The following is an 18,321-nucleotide window of genomic DNA, read 5'->3' as shown; positions in this document are numbered from 1 at the left end:
AGATGGGTGGACGAGCTCACAATCCGCCTGTTGTTAAGTGGTTACTGGATCCCATACACATTTACAACGTAAATGCGCCACCCACCTTGAGATGTACGTTCTAAGGTCTCATTATAGTTACACGTTAGTCAGTCAGTTGCTTACGGCTTACTGTAAAATTGACTACTTTTCAGCAAAACTATTTTTCGAGATATACTGTTTTTCCAAATGCGGCCACTTCATGCTGTTGATCTACAAACCAATTTAAATCGACATCGTATTTGCATTTATTGCATAAAATCAGATATATTACCATCATAAAAACAGCAATCACAGTAAACAATGGCTTCAATACTTAAATATGTTTATCAGATTTTTTCAAAGATTAAATGTACGGAAACGAAACAGATTAACCCTGTTAATTACTACAAAAGGATATATTAATCACCTTAATATCTGTGCATCGGTAGCCTTGCATTGTTCCAATTCGTGCGTCGGGAAGTTATCTTCTGAATAATAATAAAATTTCATATCAAAGTAAGCCATGATTGTTTATTTGTGTACTGTGCCTTTCCGCTTCGTTTACTCGTTTGAGTGTAATTTTGATCATATATCAACATACCTCATAACGAGTACCTCGTCGAGGTTGAAAAAATTATATTAATCAAACAAATACTTGATTCACGATATTTCGCCATGTGACATGAAGAGAATCTACCATTATTATTCCAATACTTATTTCGATGCACGGTGGGATAACGAAATGGTTCAATCACCTTTCGTTACCGAAAGTGGTCTTCCTTGATACGGCGCGTTTCGAAAATAAATTTCTCGCGCGAATAAGTTTCTCACTCAAAAAATAGGGCTTTTTTTGAGTGAGAAACTTATTCGCGCCCACTAGTGAATTTGATCGAAGGCACCGCTACCAGCGGCATTAAAAAAAATATTATATCCTTTTTTGTATTCTGTCAATTAAAAGATTTAAAAAAAAGTTCTGTAATCGATAACAATTAGGATATTATCGTTTACTGTAGATAATTGCAATAATTGCAAAGCCTGTGTCTAGAATAGGTCAAAGTTGAAAATTTTACAAGAAAAATAAAATAAAAATAAAAACTATAAAATTGCACTGTCTCAAATTGATGATTTTTTACTAAGTTTTTTTGTGTATCTTTGTAATTTTTTGTTCGTCTCTCGTGACCTTCACACACTTATAAAAGAATCCAACCAATCGATCCAATCGAAATCAATGAAAGACTCAATGCGTTACAACCAGATTTTGGTCAGGAGGTCTCTCATGATTTTGGAATGGCAACTACAAAGCAGAAGCTTCTACTGCACAGTAGATACACCGCCAACCGGTCGCTCTTATCACGATGATGTTACTCTTGGCTGGCGCGCTAGAGCGGAGGTAGTGCGCCACGCGACCTCGACTCCGTCCAGGTCACCTTAAATGGAGGGAGGCTGATGCCTACAGGCCCAGTCCCTGTACGTATGCTCGTACTCTCTTCTCCGACTCCCGGTTCGGCAGCGACGGATCGGCAAGGGAAGACTTGCTCGCTTGTGGTCTCGCAGAAGTCGAGCATCGCTTTCCAGGACGCCAATTTGGGAAACATCGTAGTCACAGCGGTCAGCAGCGACAGATCCCCTCCTATGACCGCGACGTGAGCGGCGGGAGCGTGTCCTCCACGGAGTCTTCCTTATTGCGGTCATCATAGTGGTGGCACTACCCTGTCAGTTCACCCCTAGCCATGGCCGGTGAGCACCTGCGTCAGCTGGAAGGTATGACGTCCTTAGTTGCGGCCTAGCCAGTCCGCGGGGAACGAGCGGATATACTTGTTTTCCTGGATCGAGGTATTTATTGGTTGAATACGGGAGGAGTTTCGTGTCGTACGCTCCTTAAGAAAGAGCACCACTATGCTTTTGGCAGGGTGTACTTCTATGAATTACGTGCTGAATCGCTGAGTTAGGGTCCCGGCTACGGTGTGCGGTAATTTCTTGGCGATGAAACACTTGTCCCTATTGTACAGCTGTGTCGTCGGCTACTGGGTTGCCTGCGCACGCGGCAATTTTAGTATTCAGAACATGTATATGGTATTCTTGAAAACGTCGTTAGCGCGATTCAAGTTTTCGGGATGTCTTCTTCTTCTTTCTCTTGCCCTTTTTATATGGAGCAGCAAGCATGTCTTTATCATGCTGCATACGGATTTGGCATAAGTTTTACGACCGGCTGTTTGCTTGGTGTTAATCCTCCTCCGATATGAGATATATTTCCAGTAGTATGTCCGTTGCAATGGTGCAGAAGTAGGCAGACAGTTGACGGTCCACCGATTATTATTATTAAAATTCAACATAATCATATAAATTTTTCTGAGCAAAGTGCTTATCGATTAAGCACTTCATTTTTATTATCATAACCGTAAATATAAAACCTGGCACTAAAACAAGATTTTACCTTGTAAAATAACTGCGACGACAGATAAGTTTCAATAATAATGGGTACTAAATAAAATATTGCATTGTGTGAGCGAAATTACACGATAAATACGTTTCTACCTGCTATTTTAAGAAACCCGTCAGTCTTAATGTGAAGATTCACTTAGTTTTGTTGTTGTAACAACTAAGTGTTTGAGGTAGATAAGGAGATGGCTTCATGCCACTGGTGTGGCAATATAAAGTGGACGTTCCCGTCATCAGAGCGTAGTCGTCATCTTAAGGTACGACTTAGTCTTGATGGATTGCAAAGCGATTACTTTACTTTTCAAATAGAGAAATTCCTACAGACGATTCCGTCGTCTCTCTTTACCACTGCATCACACGCCACCGAATTGTTTATCTCTACTGCTTGGAGTCCGTCGGTCTTCAGAGCAATTTCACCCGTTCGGCGTAAGGGTACGACGACCCCGTTAGTTAGGTAAAAGCTATTGCCCTTTGTCGTTTACCTACAAAATACGAATCTTTGCATGGCCATTATAAGTTTTACCGACATGTCAAAGTCACAATTGTATTGCACATGGGTTGTCTTGTACGCTTTCAAAAGAAAAAGCTAGAAGGACTAGCTAGACCTACTTAAGTGATGAGCTCACTCGCTATAATATCAGTAATAAATAATGCGAAAACTGTGGGTTTATTTTGATTACATTCTGAAGTCGTCGTGGCCTAAAAGATAAGACGTCTGGTGCATTCGTGTTGAAGCGATGCACCGGTGTTCGAATCGCGCAGGCGGGTACTCAACAAATGTTCACGATTGACTTCCACGGTGAAGGAATAACATCGTGGAATAAAAGTGAAACCCGCAAAATTATAATTTGCGTAATTACTGGTGGTAGGACCTGTTGTGAGTCCGCGCGTGTAGGTACCACCGCCCTGCCTATTTCTGCCGTGAAGCAGTAATGCGTTTCGGTTTGAAGGGTGGGGCAGCCGTTGTAACTATACTGAGACCTTACAACTTATATCTCAAGGTGGGTGGCGCATTTACGTTGTAGATGTCTATGCCCACCCATCTAAGCAATAAAAAAAAAACATACTGTTATAGCTTCATCGTGGTGGTATTTCGTGAAAAGGTGAAAGTACTCATTAACTGGGCAAAAAATGGTTTCATTGCGAAGATGGGTGAACCAGCTCACAATTATTAACTTGGGGTCATCTGGGGTTACTGAAACTTTACGATAGTTACATCACTTAGCCATTAATTTACGTAATCTTATCAATTAATACTAATATAGGTTTACATAGTGCTTAATTTGGGAAAAATATTGTCTACCAGTGCTGAACTTGTTTTCAGATAATAATGATTTTAATTTAAAATTATGAATCACGTATTATTGAACTTGTTCATTTGCCTCTATTATACTTTTATTATTGTTTTAATTTCGCTGGAAAACGTGCCATTGAATCTAGAGTATTTCTTAATAGTATTGTGTAAGACAGCAGCATTCGTAGGCCCCTGGCATTGCTGAAGTCCATGGGCGACGGTAACCACTCACCACCAGATGGGCCGTATGCTCGTCTACCTACAAAGGCAATAAAAAAAGACTCCGTTTTTTAGTTTAAATCCACCTCCTTGTATCAATTAATAAACCAAACGACACCTAAACATTGATAACGTTTTTCAGTTATACAATTTAATTGTTAGCTCTACCGGTCTGCACGACCCGGATGTGGGTCAAGTGTACCAGACACGGCAGGCGTTTCGTATCCGTTGTTCGACTATTGTCCGTATTGTCAGATCTCTCTAATCAATAGATTAAATGCTACCGTGAACAGAATAACGGAAGAATTATTCAATTTTTATTTCGTTTCGTTATTATATAATTCCGATAGTAACATTGGAAGTGAAATGAAGAGAAGATTAACATGTGGTCAAAGAGAGCCTGGCTAATTTCTTTCCTACCTATGCTGATAGCCTTGAGAAGCTATTTCAGCTTCTCCTTGACGTGTAGGTGAGCTCACTGGGCTCAAACCGGGAGTATTGCTAACACTGGCCCTAGTAAGAGCAGTGCTTCACAGAATCTACCACCGGATCGGAAACGTGACCAACTGAGAAGATCCGCCGAGAAACTCAGTGGACTGCCTGGCTAAGAAAGTGAGTTCGGATTCCACATAATGTGGGATACAGACAAGAAGAAAGAGGACATTACAAATAATTTGCGCAACTAGTTCAGAGACGATTTTAAGATTTCAGATTACAAAGAATTTGTTTGTAGGCCGCGATAAGTATAGAGAAACTTCTCTTATAATTAATTGTTCGTTAGCTTAAGATTTGATTTTAATCTAATGAAACAATTGAAAGTTGTTGTTTTGTTTTTAAATGAAAAAGGATTCAATACTTTGCGCTTGCAGTGACTAAAATATGGATATTCACTAAGCTATTGGAATATGCCAAAAGGCGTATTAAATACGGCAGTAAGATTTCTGTAATCTTAGAGATCTATCTCAAATCTGTTTCGTCTTAAATGAAGCATTCATGATATCGATATGCCAGAGGCCCAGCCCATTTTAGTTCTTACAGATTTGAATATTTTAAGAAAAATGGAAATGAATTTTTCACGTTTTTACATATTTATTAAAATGTCATTGAGTTATAAATCTTCCTCCCTGGTTTTTCTGTCTCGATATGGGAATCAGATTCTGCGGTGGAAGAAATATGTTAGAGCTGTTTAGATGCTTCAATTCCAGCCATGTACAGGAGTGAAAACTTCACCGTAGCCACAGCTCTAAAGCGCAGTATCTTAGAATAACAATAAAGATCATCTTCTTAATCAACTTTTTTAACTTTTAATAGCACAGCAAAAACCTGAAATTTACAAACAAAATTTAAATTTTGACAACGTCTCAATTTTATGAAGGGACACTTACAATTAATATGGAAGTGTTGTGAAAGAAATCGTTTATATGGATATACCATCAAAAGTATATAATTGACAATCACTACGAATTTATTTAATAAAACAAGAAGACTAATCGATTTGCAACTCAATGTTAGTAAGTGAACTTGAACTTTCAATTTACAGAATTACGCTAAACGTGTTCATAGAATGTGCAATTATAGTAATAAAACTATCGAAATGCTTTATGTAATGGTTGTTAATAAATTTATTTAGTTTCACAGCAATAAATTTTTATCATACTCTGTTAAGTGCAGTGATTACTGATAATTGAAATTTTGCAGAACAATGACAATTCTGGAAGATTCTGGATTTGTGTACTTCGATGTTATTGAGACTTGGAGTTAGACTTCGACTTTGCCTACAGATGGGCTCTGGTCGTTAGTGGATGTTTGTGGGAATACGCAGTGGTGTATATAATCGGTACTGATCATATTATGGTCATATATACATATATCATTTTATTATATTTTTTATTATATACACCAGTAAACCCGACATTGTCCTCTATACGTCTTAAATCCGAAAATTAAAGACTTTAGTTATATGGAAAAAAAAAAACTTTTGAAGTGGATCGAATTGTGACGATTCTCAAATTCCCTTGAATAACAAACATTTTTTTAATTATCGGAACCGGTGCAGCCTTTTAGGTGTCCAGTAGATAAAATACAAACGTACAGAAGAATTTATATACTTAAAGATATAAATAGGCAAATCACCATAGCCCGTTTAGTAAACAAGTAAAAGTCCCACGTACCACCGCCCCGCCCCGCCTATTTCTGCCGTGAAGCAGTAATGCGTTTCGGTTTGAAGGGTGGGGCAGCCGTTGTAACTATACTGAGACCTTAGAACTTATATCTCAAGGTGGGTGGCGCATTTACAAGGTAGATGTCTATGGGCTCCAGTAACCACTTAACATCAGGTGGGCTGTAAGCTCGTCCACCCATCTAAGCAATAAAAAAAAGCTACATGACAGGCACATGAATACATGATTATAAATATTTATATAAATGTAGAATATGTGTGAATTTACGAATTTCGACTGTTTTTAATTAAGTACTCGTAAAAATCGGCCAGGTCTTACTATCGGTAATTCTATGAAAATTTTCCCGTGAATTTTCCAACATAAAAGTATTTATTTGTAAAAATACAAAAATATGCTTATTATTATATGATATTTCGGTTTTTCTTGAGTAATAGCGAAACGAATATTAATTGTGGCCGATAAAAAGTTCTGATATTGCACACCTCAAATTTACAAACAAAATTGACTCTAACAACAACTACAAATATTTTTCTGCGGCACCTGAACCTTCGGTTGCGCAAATAGTTAAGGTATGATAATATTAAGAAAGCATGTAAACGCGTTTACTATATCATTTTATAAAGAACAGACCAACATGTCCATTGTTGAACAAATTGGCATCAATTCTGAGATGCCTTGGCCTACATCATAACGATTAACTACAAGATCCTAATTCGTGTCACCTTGCAAACCTTGGAATATTCACTAACTACGAATGTGTTAATATTTCTACATGATCTATAAGATTTATTTTATCCCAATTCCATTATGCAATAATGGGATAAATGAGTCGACTATTATCAAAGCCGGCAATGTGACTTTTGGACAATTATTGGTAAATCAGAAAAACGAATTATTGACTTTGTATTCCATTGGCAGTCACAAAACTCTTCTGAACGACATCTTAGATAAATAACAGGTTAAGTATTAACCTTTATTTAATGCAGGTTTTGAACCGTATTCTTTGAAGGAGACGATTATATTCAAATCAATCTGTATTGACATATCAATAACATTTTTTTGTTCAAATGCACAGATTGCCACCTTTGATAATAGACGACTCAAATTACTGTTATCTGTAAAATGACCCAAATTGTATCTCTTTATTTTAAGGAAAAAAGCATCAAGTAAATATAAAAATAAATCATTTTAATAAACGACACCAACTTATTTTTCTTATTTGTATCAAATAAAAATATTAAAATTTTCGTAAACAATGATGACAAAAAAAAGTGTAATGATTAATACAACACTAATTATTGCGTAATGGCTTGTGGTAACGTAATTCACTCTAGATGAAGCAATAACATTAAGAGCAATGCAACTGTAATTTATTGGCAATGGGCTCTATAAGCCTCTTTACACCAAAAGAGCGGGAAAAATATTGACTACTTAATATGTACATTTAAAAAAAAATAAGCATAATCAATTTCATCATGCTTAGCAGTGCTCAAGTTTTATTGTTAAATTAAAATTTATATTCTTACGTAAATACTGTAATGTTTCTGTTTAATTGCAGTTACAATTAATCAATGCGTAATAAAATTCTTATAACGTATTATGTTTTCCTATCTAATGGAGTTTAATTGGCCATTTTGTACTTTAGCGAATATAATAAAAAAATATTTGACATTAACACTGAAAGGAAAACAAAAACTAAATACTTTTAAAAGCAGACCAATCAAATCTTCAGTGATAAAAAATGCCTTTTAATACACAAATGTTGTAGTTAACAATTAATGGATTTTATGTTCTTAGATTCATTTTATAGTCGAGATGTTTTTGTTTTGAAACACTGTAATAAAAAAAATTGGATTGAACATTATTTTTGCGCATTTAATTTTATTCGAAGATTGATTGACCATGAAAACGGTCAAGCCTCATTTACAATCAAAATGTTGGAAAATGTAAAATAAAATTTAAAAACACACAATAAATAGCATAACAAAATTTCCAAAAAAATTTTTTTATGTATACACACCACATATTTGAAGCACAAAGTTATAATTATGTCAGTTTAACAAACTAAGAAAGAAAACCTTATTACTATACGATTGACAAAATAGTACGTATTTAAATAGCTAAAAGCGATAAAGTAAAAAAGGGTGAGATCAAACCGCTTACACTATCTTTTGATCAACTGAATATACACGACAAAACAATAATAATTATCTACCTAATTCTTTATAATTTAATTAACGGCCTAAGTTATAGCCTTTTGAACTAATCGCGACTTACTCCTGCTGCCGTTACATTGCTGTTAAAAAAGCTATAAACTGAATTTCAAACTTGTGAATAATCGATAATTTATTATTTTTACTTTGCTTACGCAGGAAATGCGCCTTCAATAACAGGGCTGAAAGTAGGTCACAGCCCTAGGGGAGTAAAAATGTATCAAAATCCATTAACTCCTTACTATAATCTATATGCTGTCTACGTGATTAAAATACTTTTACTTACTTAGGAAAGAAATAGAACAAAAGAATATACTTTGTAACCATTATCAAATTTGAAATATGTACTTTATAAAACAATTTTATACGCATGTGTTTTTTATTACTGAATCTGATGAAATACATACTCTACTAAACTATCAGAACCCCCTTCAGACACGAGATGGAAGTCTCTTCAAATTAGAACGCAACATTGCATCGCGACAGAAATAGGCAGGCACGTGGAATCAATGCATGAGGCCTCATGGCGTCCTGCCCGATATGATGACAAGAAATATTAGTCCATACCCATATCATCACAGAAGCCAATTAGAATTGTGTCGCGTTCTCTGGAATAATAGAAAATTCCTCATTTGCTCAAGATAATGTCTTAAAATTATTGTCTTGGTCCTGGTTAGTATTTCAAACTGTGCCTACAGCTAAGAAAATAGCTGTTTTGTGAATATCCAAAATGCAACCTAAGCAAAATAAAGTTTCCATTTAAGTAGTGGTTCACCTTTAGATTGCAACATGGACGTCCGAAGACTAACTTTCCGGTTGTCATTTGAAATGTCGGTGATCGGTATCGCAAAGTCATTACTTGTGATCGTTATGGCGCTGATGATTGTTCAAGGGCAAACGGGTTTGGCTAACGATGAATGAAATCTTACAAATAGTAATAGTAAAATACTAATTATTTAAACGATTCAACAGATCACTGGTATTTGTAAGCATAGATACTTCAAATTAGGAATACTAATGGATCAAAAACTAGTACTTGTACTATTGGTTTACAAAAGTATACCTCACTAAAAATCCTATTTAAATCTAAATTATAATGAAAATATTTTTGGGGAAGAACATAACATATATAATATAATTAGGTAAAACTGAAAAATCCCGAATCTTAAATTTTCTTATTGTTTTGTAACAATAATACTACTGACAAACTGCAAGGTATAGGCATAAGTTTTCTGAATTAAAATAGTATGTTAGGTACAGTTGCAAAAATAAAAATTATAGTTTCTTAGAATAATTCCAAAAAACCATAAAGCTTAACTTACCTTAAATCTAATGTAAGTCTACCCTCACAATGTGACAAGAAGAAACAGAAAGCCGTAACTAACCATTCACTATACACAATGATAGCATCTCGTCTCATACGTAAACTACAAACATCATCGCCACAATAATACGAACATTTGTTCATTGTACACATACCAGTTACAGAGCCCCCCTAAAAAGCAGGATTGTTCCTTAATACCCGATGTTACAACTTGGTCGCATGCGGCGCGTTTTCGCTTGGCTGAAGCCCTCATCGCCAATCAATTTGAGGTAAAATATCCAACGGAACTAACCAATAAAATAAGTACATTAATTTTAAACTCCACCATCATCAGCCTGCGGCAGTCCACTGCTGGACATAGGCCTCCCCCAAAGCTCGCCACTGAACCCGATCTTCGGTTCTACGCATCCAGTTACCGCCAGCTGCCCTGCGCAGGTCGTCGCTCCATCTAGCAGGAGGGCGTCCTACACTACGTTTGCCGGTTCGCGGTCTCCACTCCAGAACACGTCTACCCCAACGGTTATCGGTTCTACTCCACCAAGTACCATCAAAAGGTTTGTATTTTACATGCAAAGATACCAATCTGTTGATATCCATATATTTGACAACAATAAAAAAAAAGAAAAAAATTATTCAAAGAAAATTTTAATTCGATTATCCTCACTGTCATAAAACGCTTGACCTCATAGCTGATAGTTGATTATCACGAAGTCGTTAACATTGGTGCACAAATGGAACTGTTACACAAATTACTTCCATCCCATTGTGTTTGAATGGTAGCTATTCGATAGTGATCTACAACTCTAGAGCCATGAGTTTATAATTAGAATTTGACATTTTGTTCCGAACTAATCTTACTATTGTTATTGAAGTGTAGATATTTTGTGTTGGTGTCAATAAGAATAAACAAGGTACTATGTGGTGATGATAGATAACACACTCGGGCGGATAGGATCGCTCTGCTCATTATTACCTTGAAGCATTGAAGAGTGTTTGTTATCTGAAGACAGTATGTCACTTACATTGCTGACGTCTATGAGCGACGGTAACCAGTCACCAGTAACCAGGTGAGTTGTATGCTCATCTGACTACTAAGGCAATAAAAAAAGCATTCAGAATCAGATGGGCCAGCGACGGTCAGCATGGAGCAGCAGTTATATGATACCATTCAGACTTCAACCTTATTTTTCAAGATGGTTGACGGCTTTTTTTTATTCCTTAGATGGGAGGACGAGCTCACAGCCCACCTGGTGTTAAGTGGTTACTGGAGCCCATAGACATCTACAACGTAAATGCGCTACCCACCTTGAGATATAAGTTCTAAGGTCTCAGAATAGTTACAGCGGCTGCCCCGCCCTTCAAACCGAAACGCATTACTGCTTTACGGCAGAAATAGGCAGGGTTGTAGTACCTACCTGTGCGGACTCACAAGAGCTCCTACCACCAGTATTTATGAGACCATCATTATCATTTAACACCGTGAGCTGATTCCCCCGACTAATAATAATAGTATAAATTGGCATGCGTGATTCCTCGTTTATCCTTTTTTGGAAAAATGGAACAGCACTGACGTGATTTATTGATCTAATATAAAAATTTAGGACTCCAACTATAATTCTTAAGACGTTAACTACTTGACATTAGCCCTGAACAGTGTGTAAACGTTGCCCAAAAACAAACGAATAAGATCAAATGATTCTGATTCGATAATTATATTCTATATTTGGAAAGCATGCAAATACAATCAAAGCAACTGATAGGCGAATCGATTACCGATCGTTTCGCATCAGAACAAACACAAATATCGGATGGAGTTGTAGTAAATTTGAAATGCCTCGAAATTAAAATCCTTACAAAAATCTCATTAAAAAAAAGCATAATTTAAATTTAAATTCGAAATTTAGAATTTCTTTGTTTGAAAATACCCATTGTTCTATTAGCACATTTTCCTAGGTGGACATTATGGAATGCGTTAGCCAGCCATGTGAGCTCTCTTTAGTTCCTCTATAAATCCGTTATCTCAGTCGAACATTATCCACTTTCAGACAATGCGATCATACACAATAATATATTTCCACAGAGTAAAGGAGAATGGTGTATTTAAGTTGCCTACATTATTTCAGAATAAAGATGTTAAAACAAACAAAATTATTGAATATGCAATTTCGAAAAGGGCATATCTCACAAATATAAAATATCTAATTAAATGTATATTATACTGACGCTTAAGATAATAATTCCAGTAATTTTCAATTGCTAATTAAGACTAAAATGTATCTTAAAAGTTAATAAGTTACACTGCTTTAGAAAATAATCAGTTTTTTCATTTCCTGAACATTTTACATTTTCAGAGATGTGCCCTTTTCCAAATTGCGTATTCAATTATACAGGTCGCAATAATAATTGTCGATGTGCTTTAAACAGCAAATGCGTAGGATATCAAAACCATTGCTGTCTAAACTAAGTAAGAGGGGTGATAAAGCTGTCCAAATGTCGAATGCTAGTTCCGAATTCAAAGGGCATTGCGAGGCATTGTCGTTGTCGTGGCCTAAAGGATAAGACGTCCGGTGCATTCGTGTTGAAGCGATGCACCGGTGTTCGAATCCAATCGGTACCAATTTTTGTAATGAAATACGTACTCAACAAATGTTCACGATTGACTTCCACGGTGAAGGAATAAACATCGTGTAATAAAAATGAAACCCGCAAAATTATAATTTGCGTAATTACCTACTGGTGGTAGGACCTCTTGTGAACCACCACCCTGCCTATTTCTGCCGTGAAGCAGTAATGTTTGCACTAAAATTCTTTCAACCAGATTTCGGTTTCAACTTATTAACGTTGCCCAACTTCGAGTTCTTTCATAGAATTTGCAAAGGAAAAGGATATGAAATTTCTGTTTTTGCAGCAATGTCACAACACCCGACGACCGGTTTCGTATTTACTCTCACTTTAAGTGAATGTAATTCAACAACTATTGTCGTAACAATTAAAGCACAATTTACATTATGTTCGCTCGGAGTATACGAAAATCGGCTTTTCCTAATTTAATATATTTTAGCTGCTGATTGTTGTTTTTTGAATTATTTTTCATTTCCAATGTCCGATACGATCCAATAAATGCGACCATGTGTAAATATTACGTTTATTCTAGTTTGCCTGTGATATACTCGTAATCATAGATTATACACTTAATATATCCGAGACTCGTAATAGATAATCAAGTTGACACCGATAGGATAACTGATTAAATTAATATGGCTGCCATTTTAGGCACAGACCTTTATTATCAAATAGACAAAATTTTCAGCTCGTTCGTTTGTATTAACACAAGTTTAATTATGTTTTTTTTTATTGCCTTTGTAGGCAGACGAGCATACGACCCACCTGATGGTGAGTGGTTACCGTCGCCTATGGACTTCAGTAATGCCAGGGGCAGAGCCAAGCCGCTGCCTACCGTTAAGTACTCTCCACAAGCCTCGTTTGAAAAAGGATATTTCATATCGCTCGGGAAATACCGTGAAGGGGAGCTCATTCCAAAGCCGGAAGGTACGTGGCAAAAAAGATTTTTGGAAACGCACTGTGGATGAACGCAGAGGCTCCAGATAGTATGGATGAACTCTCTACTCCGGTGGCGGGCGGTGCGATGGTAAAAACGAGATGATGGTATCATCTCAAACAATTCCTCAGAGCGCTCTAATTATGTCTCATTCGTACTTATTATAAATAATATTATTTCAAAGACTTTTTATAATACGGTTATAGCCCCGATAACTCATTTTGAATCAGAGCATAAGTCTACAAATAATTAGTTTACAATGGCGCATTTACGTTGTGGATGTCTATGGGCTCCAGTAACCACTTAACACCAGGTGGGCTGTGAGCTCGTCCACCCATCTAAGCAATAAAGCAACCAGAACGAAATTAAAAAAAAATATATCGCATGATTTGTTCTAATTTCAGTTAGATAGATGTTGCCATAGATTAAACGCTGTGTAGCTATGGCATTATCTTTGTTTTAAGATGCGCTTCGGTCGATAGACGCCCCTGGTTTCAGAATTTCTGGCAACACGCCAACAATCCCTTTTCAACTTTTGACAATTCCACGATTTATATACTGGATTTATTTCGTTGATAACTCGATGATAAATCGTATTTTAATGTGCTTCCACTTATCTTATTTCTATTCGTTTGGAAAGAAAAAGCTTTTTTTTCTCTAGATTAATGACATTATTCCAAGTAAAAAAGATTTTATCGTATTTCGAATTAAAAATCGTAGTAAAACACCAATTGAATAACAGTATTACTCGTAGTTAAATTTTGTATGTTAGAAGGTAAAAAAAATGCATTGCTTAAGATAGCTAAAGTTGTTCGAATCTCATTGTGAACAGTAATAAATTAAAAAAAATACATGACAACTACTAATTTTTATACGAGTACCATTCAAATGTCAGACAGACATGAAGTCATCATATTTATTTTTGAGCAATAAAGTTAAATCATTTAGAATTATGAATAAATATTCAAGTTCAGACAGCGAAATGTCTTTAGATAGTTTAGAACAAGATTTCAAAATTAAAAATAACATAAAGGCAAATGGTGAGAGAAATAATATTGATACTATACTTGTACCGTTTTATGAAAAAGATGTGCTGGTTAGAATATCAAAAGAACGCAAAAATAATAAAAGGCGTGATGGCAGCAAACCTAATACTAGTGAACGGAAAAATAAAAATACGCAACAGAGTAACTATTTGATTAATAAAAGTAAAAGAGAAAAGAGCAGATCTTATTTAGAGATGTTCAGGAAACAGCTTCCTCTTAAAACACATTCGAAAGCTAATGAAGAAGAAATTCGATCGATATCGCCTGAATTCGGGGATACGGAACGTGAAAGTATTGACGCTTTGCCAAATAATTCAGGTTTAGATTTTTTAAACACCGAACCATACAACGAAATTTATTACGAAAAAATATTAAATAAAGACATGGATCAATTCTTTAATAATTCATTCGAAGAAGAATTAAGATTCACTGATGATTTAAGTTATTCACCGGAAGATGTTAACGACAACTTTAAGAGTGTTTCAGAGGTATCACGGCCTCGTCATCGTTCTAGAAGGGCTACTGTACATCATATGGAAAATGTTAAACTCGGTGGCCTGGGCCCCGATTTGGAGAGAATCAAACCAAGATTAGAAAGAGCTAGAAGTTTACAGCGCTATTCTGAAAAAGTTAGAATGGAAAACCGATTAAAAATTTATAAGAGAAACATTGAAGCAGATGAGAAGATGAAATCCGCTAAAGACCGTAATAATTATTCTGTAAAAAGAAATGATGATCGCAAACAAATTGTAATAGAAAAAAATGAACAAAAAGCTTCTTATTTAGTTAGTAAAACATCGCAATATAAAACTTTAAAAACAACAGAGAATTTATACGCATTGAAAACCAAATCAGCTGGTGGACAAAGAACTCAAATACAACATGCTAGAAGACAATGTGATTTGGATCCAAAGAAACCCTTTCAAAAGTTGCAGCAAAACTTAGCAAAAGAAACGGAACTATTCAAACTTAAAGGAAAACAGCCAGAGGAAAAACAACACAAAAAAAAACGTGCAACATCTAAAACCACAAATAAAGCCATAAATACAGATGCTTGTTTAGGTCCTTCAGATACATCTCCGGTTTCAATAAATTTTATGGTAAACGTAGGAAAATTAAGACCCTCAAGTGCTTTGAAGAAATTAGAGGAGACCCACCAAAAATACCAGGAACAAGTGAAATCGTTTCATTTAGATGAGATGAATCTGTAATTATATTGTCCACGCTAAAAGCCGCCATAAAAATACATGAACATTATTTAAAGATTCGATAGTACCATTATTTTACGCAACATTTTTTGTGCATGTTCCACGTCAATCATTCGACGACCTTATTGAAGAGTGCATGCAATACATTTGTGCTGAGTTTATTGATGCCACAAGGCTAGTCTAGATTGGGGCACAAAAGTCACGGAACATACCGTTCTAGTCGCATTCAAAACGACATTCGCTTCAGATATCATTCATCAGAAGACTTAATAATATCTTATTTAATAAATAGTACTATTTAAATGGACAGAGATGCCCAAGGCTCACCGGTTAACCGATTCTTATTAATACCATAAAGTAAATCTCTTAACCTACCTTCAGAGTTTGGGTTCTCTTATCTAACCAGAACCCACAGTTGCTTTGCTGTAGAAATAGGCAAGGTGAGCGTCCCTGCCCGGCTGTGGCTTGTCTTACATATTGTCCCATTAGTAAAACTCATATGACAACGAGTGTTCACCGTCGCTCATGGGTATCAGCAGTGCGAAGGGCATAGCCAAGCTACTATTTTCAAATAGTATCTGGGACGCGAAGTTAAGGAAACCCCTAAAAAAGCAGTTTCTAGGGTTGGATGATGTGCTGCAAATATTATAGATAGAAAAAAAAGGCCTGGTAATAAGGTGTACTCCAAAAATTGTCAAAAAGAGGTAATAGTCAAAGCAGTATTTATGGAACATAGCCTATTGAGACCAACGGGCTCAAGTATTTTATGATTCCTGTACTATAAACAATTCAAACAATCTTAGGTAAAAATAAAAAGTTTAAGCAAGTCCTACAGAGGGACGGGGTTCTAGAAGAAGTAGCCGAAAGAGATTTCCTGACGATTATTCGAGTAATTTATTATAAAATGATCCCCTCTGCTTTTAAAGATCAAATAAACCAATTCTATCTATATTTTTTTTATTAATTATCGCAAAATAAATACTATGATTATCCGTTAATCTGCTAAACACATTCTACCCTTATTTGTTTAAATTAAATGTATTGTTTTTGTAATGTATTAAATATTTAAAATTATAAACAATCAATTCATAGATTTTATCGGCAAGATGCATAGCATATTTTTCACGATGCTGCGTCTAAAATGTTTTAAGGAGTTTTAATTAGAATGTTCTCAGTGCAAAATGGTGTTTACTAAAAGATTTTATCTCGACAAATTGATGATACAGATGACGTGTGGCCAAGTGAAAGTGTTACACAGACGTCGACTAGACGGAACTCATATTTATGAAATAATTAACGGGTTTAATAATAAAAGTTTTAATGTGTACTCAGTGACGAACGTGATATAAATTTATGAGCATTACATTATCACTTACTGTTGTCAATATTGACAGAATCATTTTAGTTTATTGATGACGGATATTTTGACAGTTTCATGCGTCTAGTAGTTCGTAAGTTGACTATATCAGGGGAATAGGATATTTATGGTACCCGTTCGAAGTCATTAAACTTTTTAAAGATGATTCTATATTGTTATGTGTGTGTTTCCGGTGTATTTCGCATGCCATCAGAGAAATTTCTTGATATTATTTTTTTTTTTTTTTGTTGCTTAAATGGGTGGACGAGCTCACATCCCACCTGGTGTTAAGTGGTTACTGGAACCCATATACATCTACAATGTAAATGCGCCACCCACCTCGAGATATAAGTTCTAAGGTCTCAGTATAGTTACAACAGCTGCTCCACCCATCAAACCGAAACGCATTACTGCTTCACGGCAGAAATATCCTTCGTCTTTTTCCGTCTTTATAAATCGTTTCCCTAAATCAGTTCATTGTTTTATTTTTTCTATCTGACATAGAATAGTATGTTTATTAAAATAAAAACTATACATAATTTTCTATTTAATTAGTCGATAAATACGCTTGCTCGATCCGGTTTTATGTTATTCGCTGCAGAGAAAGTGGACCCTAGTTATTATCTCAAGGCAATGTCGGTTCGCAATCTTAGCCGAATTGTATTGTTGAAATTGCTTTGGTATATTTTAAAGCGGCCAAGAAATGTTCATTTAATTTTTTTTAAAAGGTTCACTTAAGGCGATTCGCAATATACCGCAAAAAAACATTTATGTTTAAGCATTTTAATCACTATTCCTTTGACTTTTAATAACCTATAATTCAAAATATGGTTTTGGCGCGAATGGATACCTTTGCCCCTCACATTTCTTATTCTCGACTTTACAAGTACCGGTAAAATGGGGCGATTAGGGACAAATTCCAACTTTATGACCAATTTTAAAGTAGTTGTTGATGTATATAATGCTATATCAGGATCAAAATTATTGAGTCTTGGGGGCATCTTTGTTGTCCAATTTAAAACTATGCAACTAGCATTCCAGTTTAAGCAAAAAAACCAAAAATAGGTGTAATCCCTATTTATCCGGAAATTGCGGTTAATTGGGACGAAATGAGAAATTTGCTAGGGTTGGCACTACTTGGTTTGAATTTATTTAGTTGCACCAACAAAGTGATCATCAATTAAAAACATTGAAAAACTGACAAAAGTACATGGCAGATGTCACCTCAATTATAGGTGCAATAGACAGTGCATTAACAACAACAAAAATATATATATAACTAAAACTTGATTACATTTACTTACTTATGATTAATTTATATTTACTTGGGAAATGATCCGCGACAGATTTGTCCTGTAAGTTGTGAGACAATTAAAAAAACATCTATTTCATCACTTAAAATTAGTTCAGCGCAGTCGGACAACTCCGAAAGAACATTGACGGAGACCACGCTACCATGGACATTATTGTAGTCCCAAAGGA

General features: G+C 35.6%; 2 protein-coding genes across 3 annotated transcripts in view; one reads left to right on the top strand and one right to left on the bottom strand.

The window, feature by feature from the left end:
- LOC101739843 (C-type lectin 37Da) overlaps positions 1–18,321 on the bottom strand; it is a 91,292-nt gene that overhangs the window by 52,620 nt on the left and 20,351 nt on the right. The gene's annotated exons all lie outside the window — the stretch shown is intronic.
- LOC101739558 (myosin-13) lies at positions 14,092–15,539 on the top strand. The gene has a single exon (XM_004931520.5). The coding sequence runs from the start codon at positions 14,130–14,132 to the stop codon at positions 15,483–15,485; it is 1,356 nt and encodes a 451-aa protein (XP_004931577.2). The 5' UTR covers positions 14,092–14,129; the 3' UTR covers positions 15,486–15,539.

This window comes from Bombyx mori, chromosome 11, assembly GCF_030269925.1.
Source record: "Bombyx mori chromosome 11, ASM3026992v2".
Classification (NCBI taxonomy): Eukaryota; Metazoa; Arthropoda; class Insecta; order Lepidoptera; family Bombycidae; genus Bombyx; species Bombyx mori.
This window is presented reverse-complemented; position numbering and strand designations above follow the sequence as displayed.

Excerpts from the sequence above, each read along its gene's own strand:
- LOC101739558 (XM_004931520.5), top strand. The coding sequence starts at position 14,130 with ATGAAGTCATCATATTTATTTTTGAGCAATAAAGTTAAATCATTTAGA.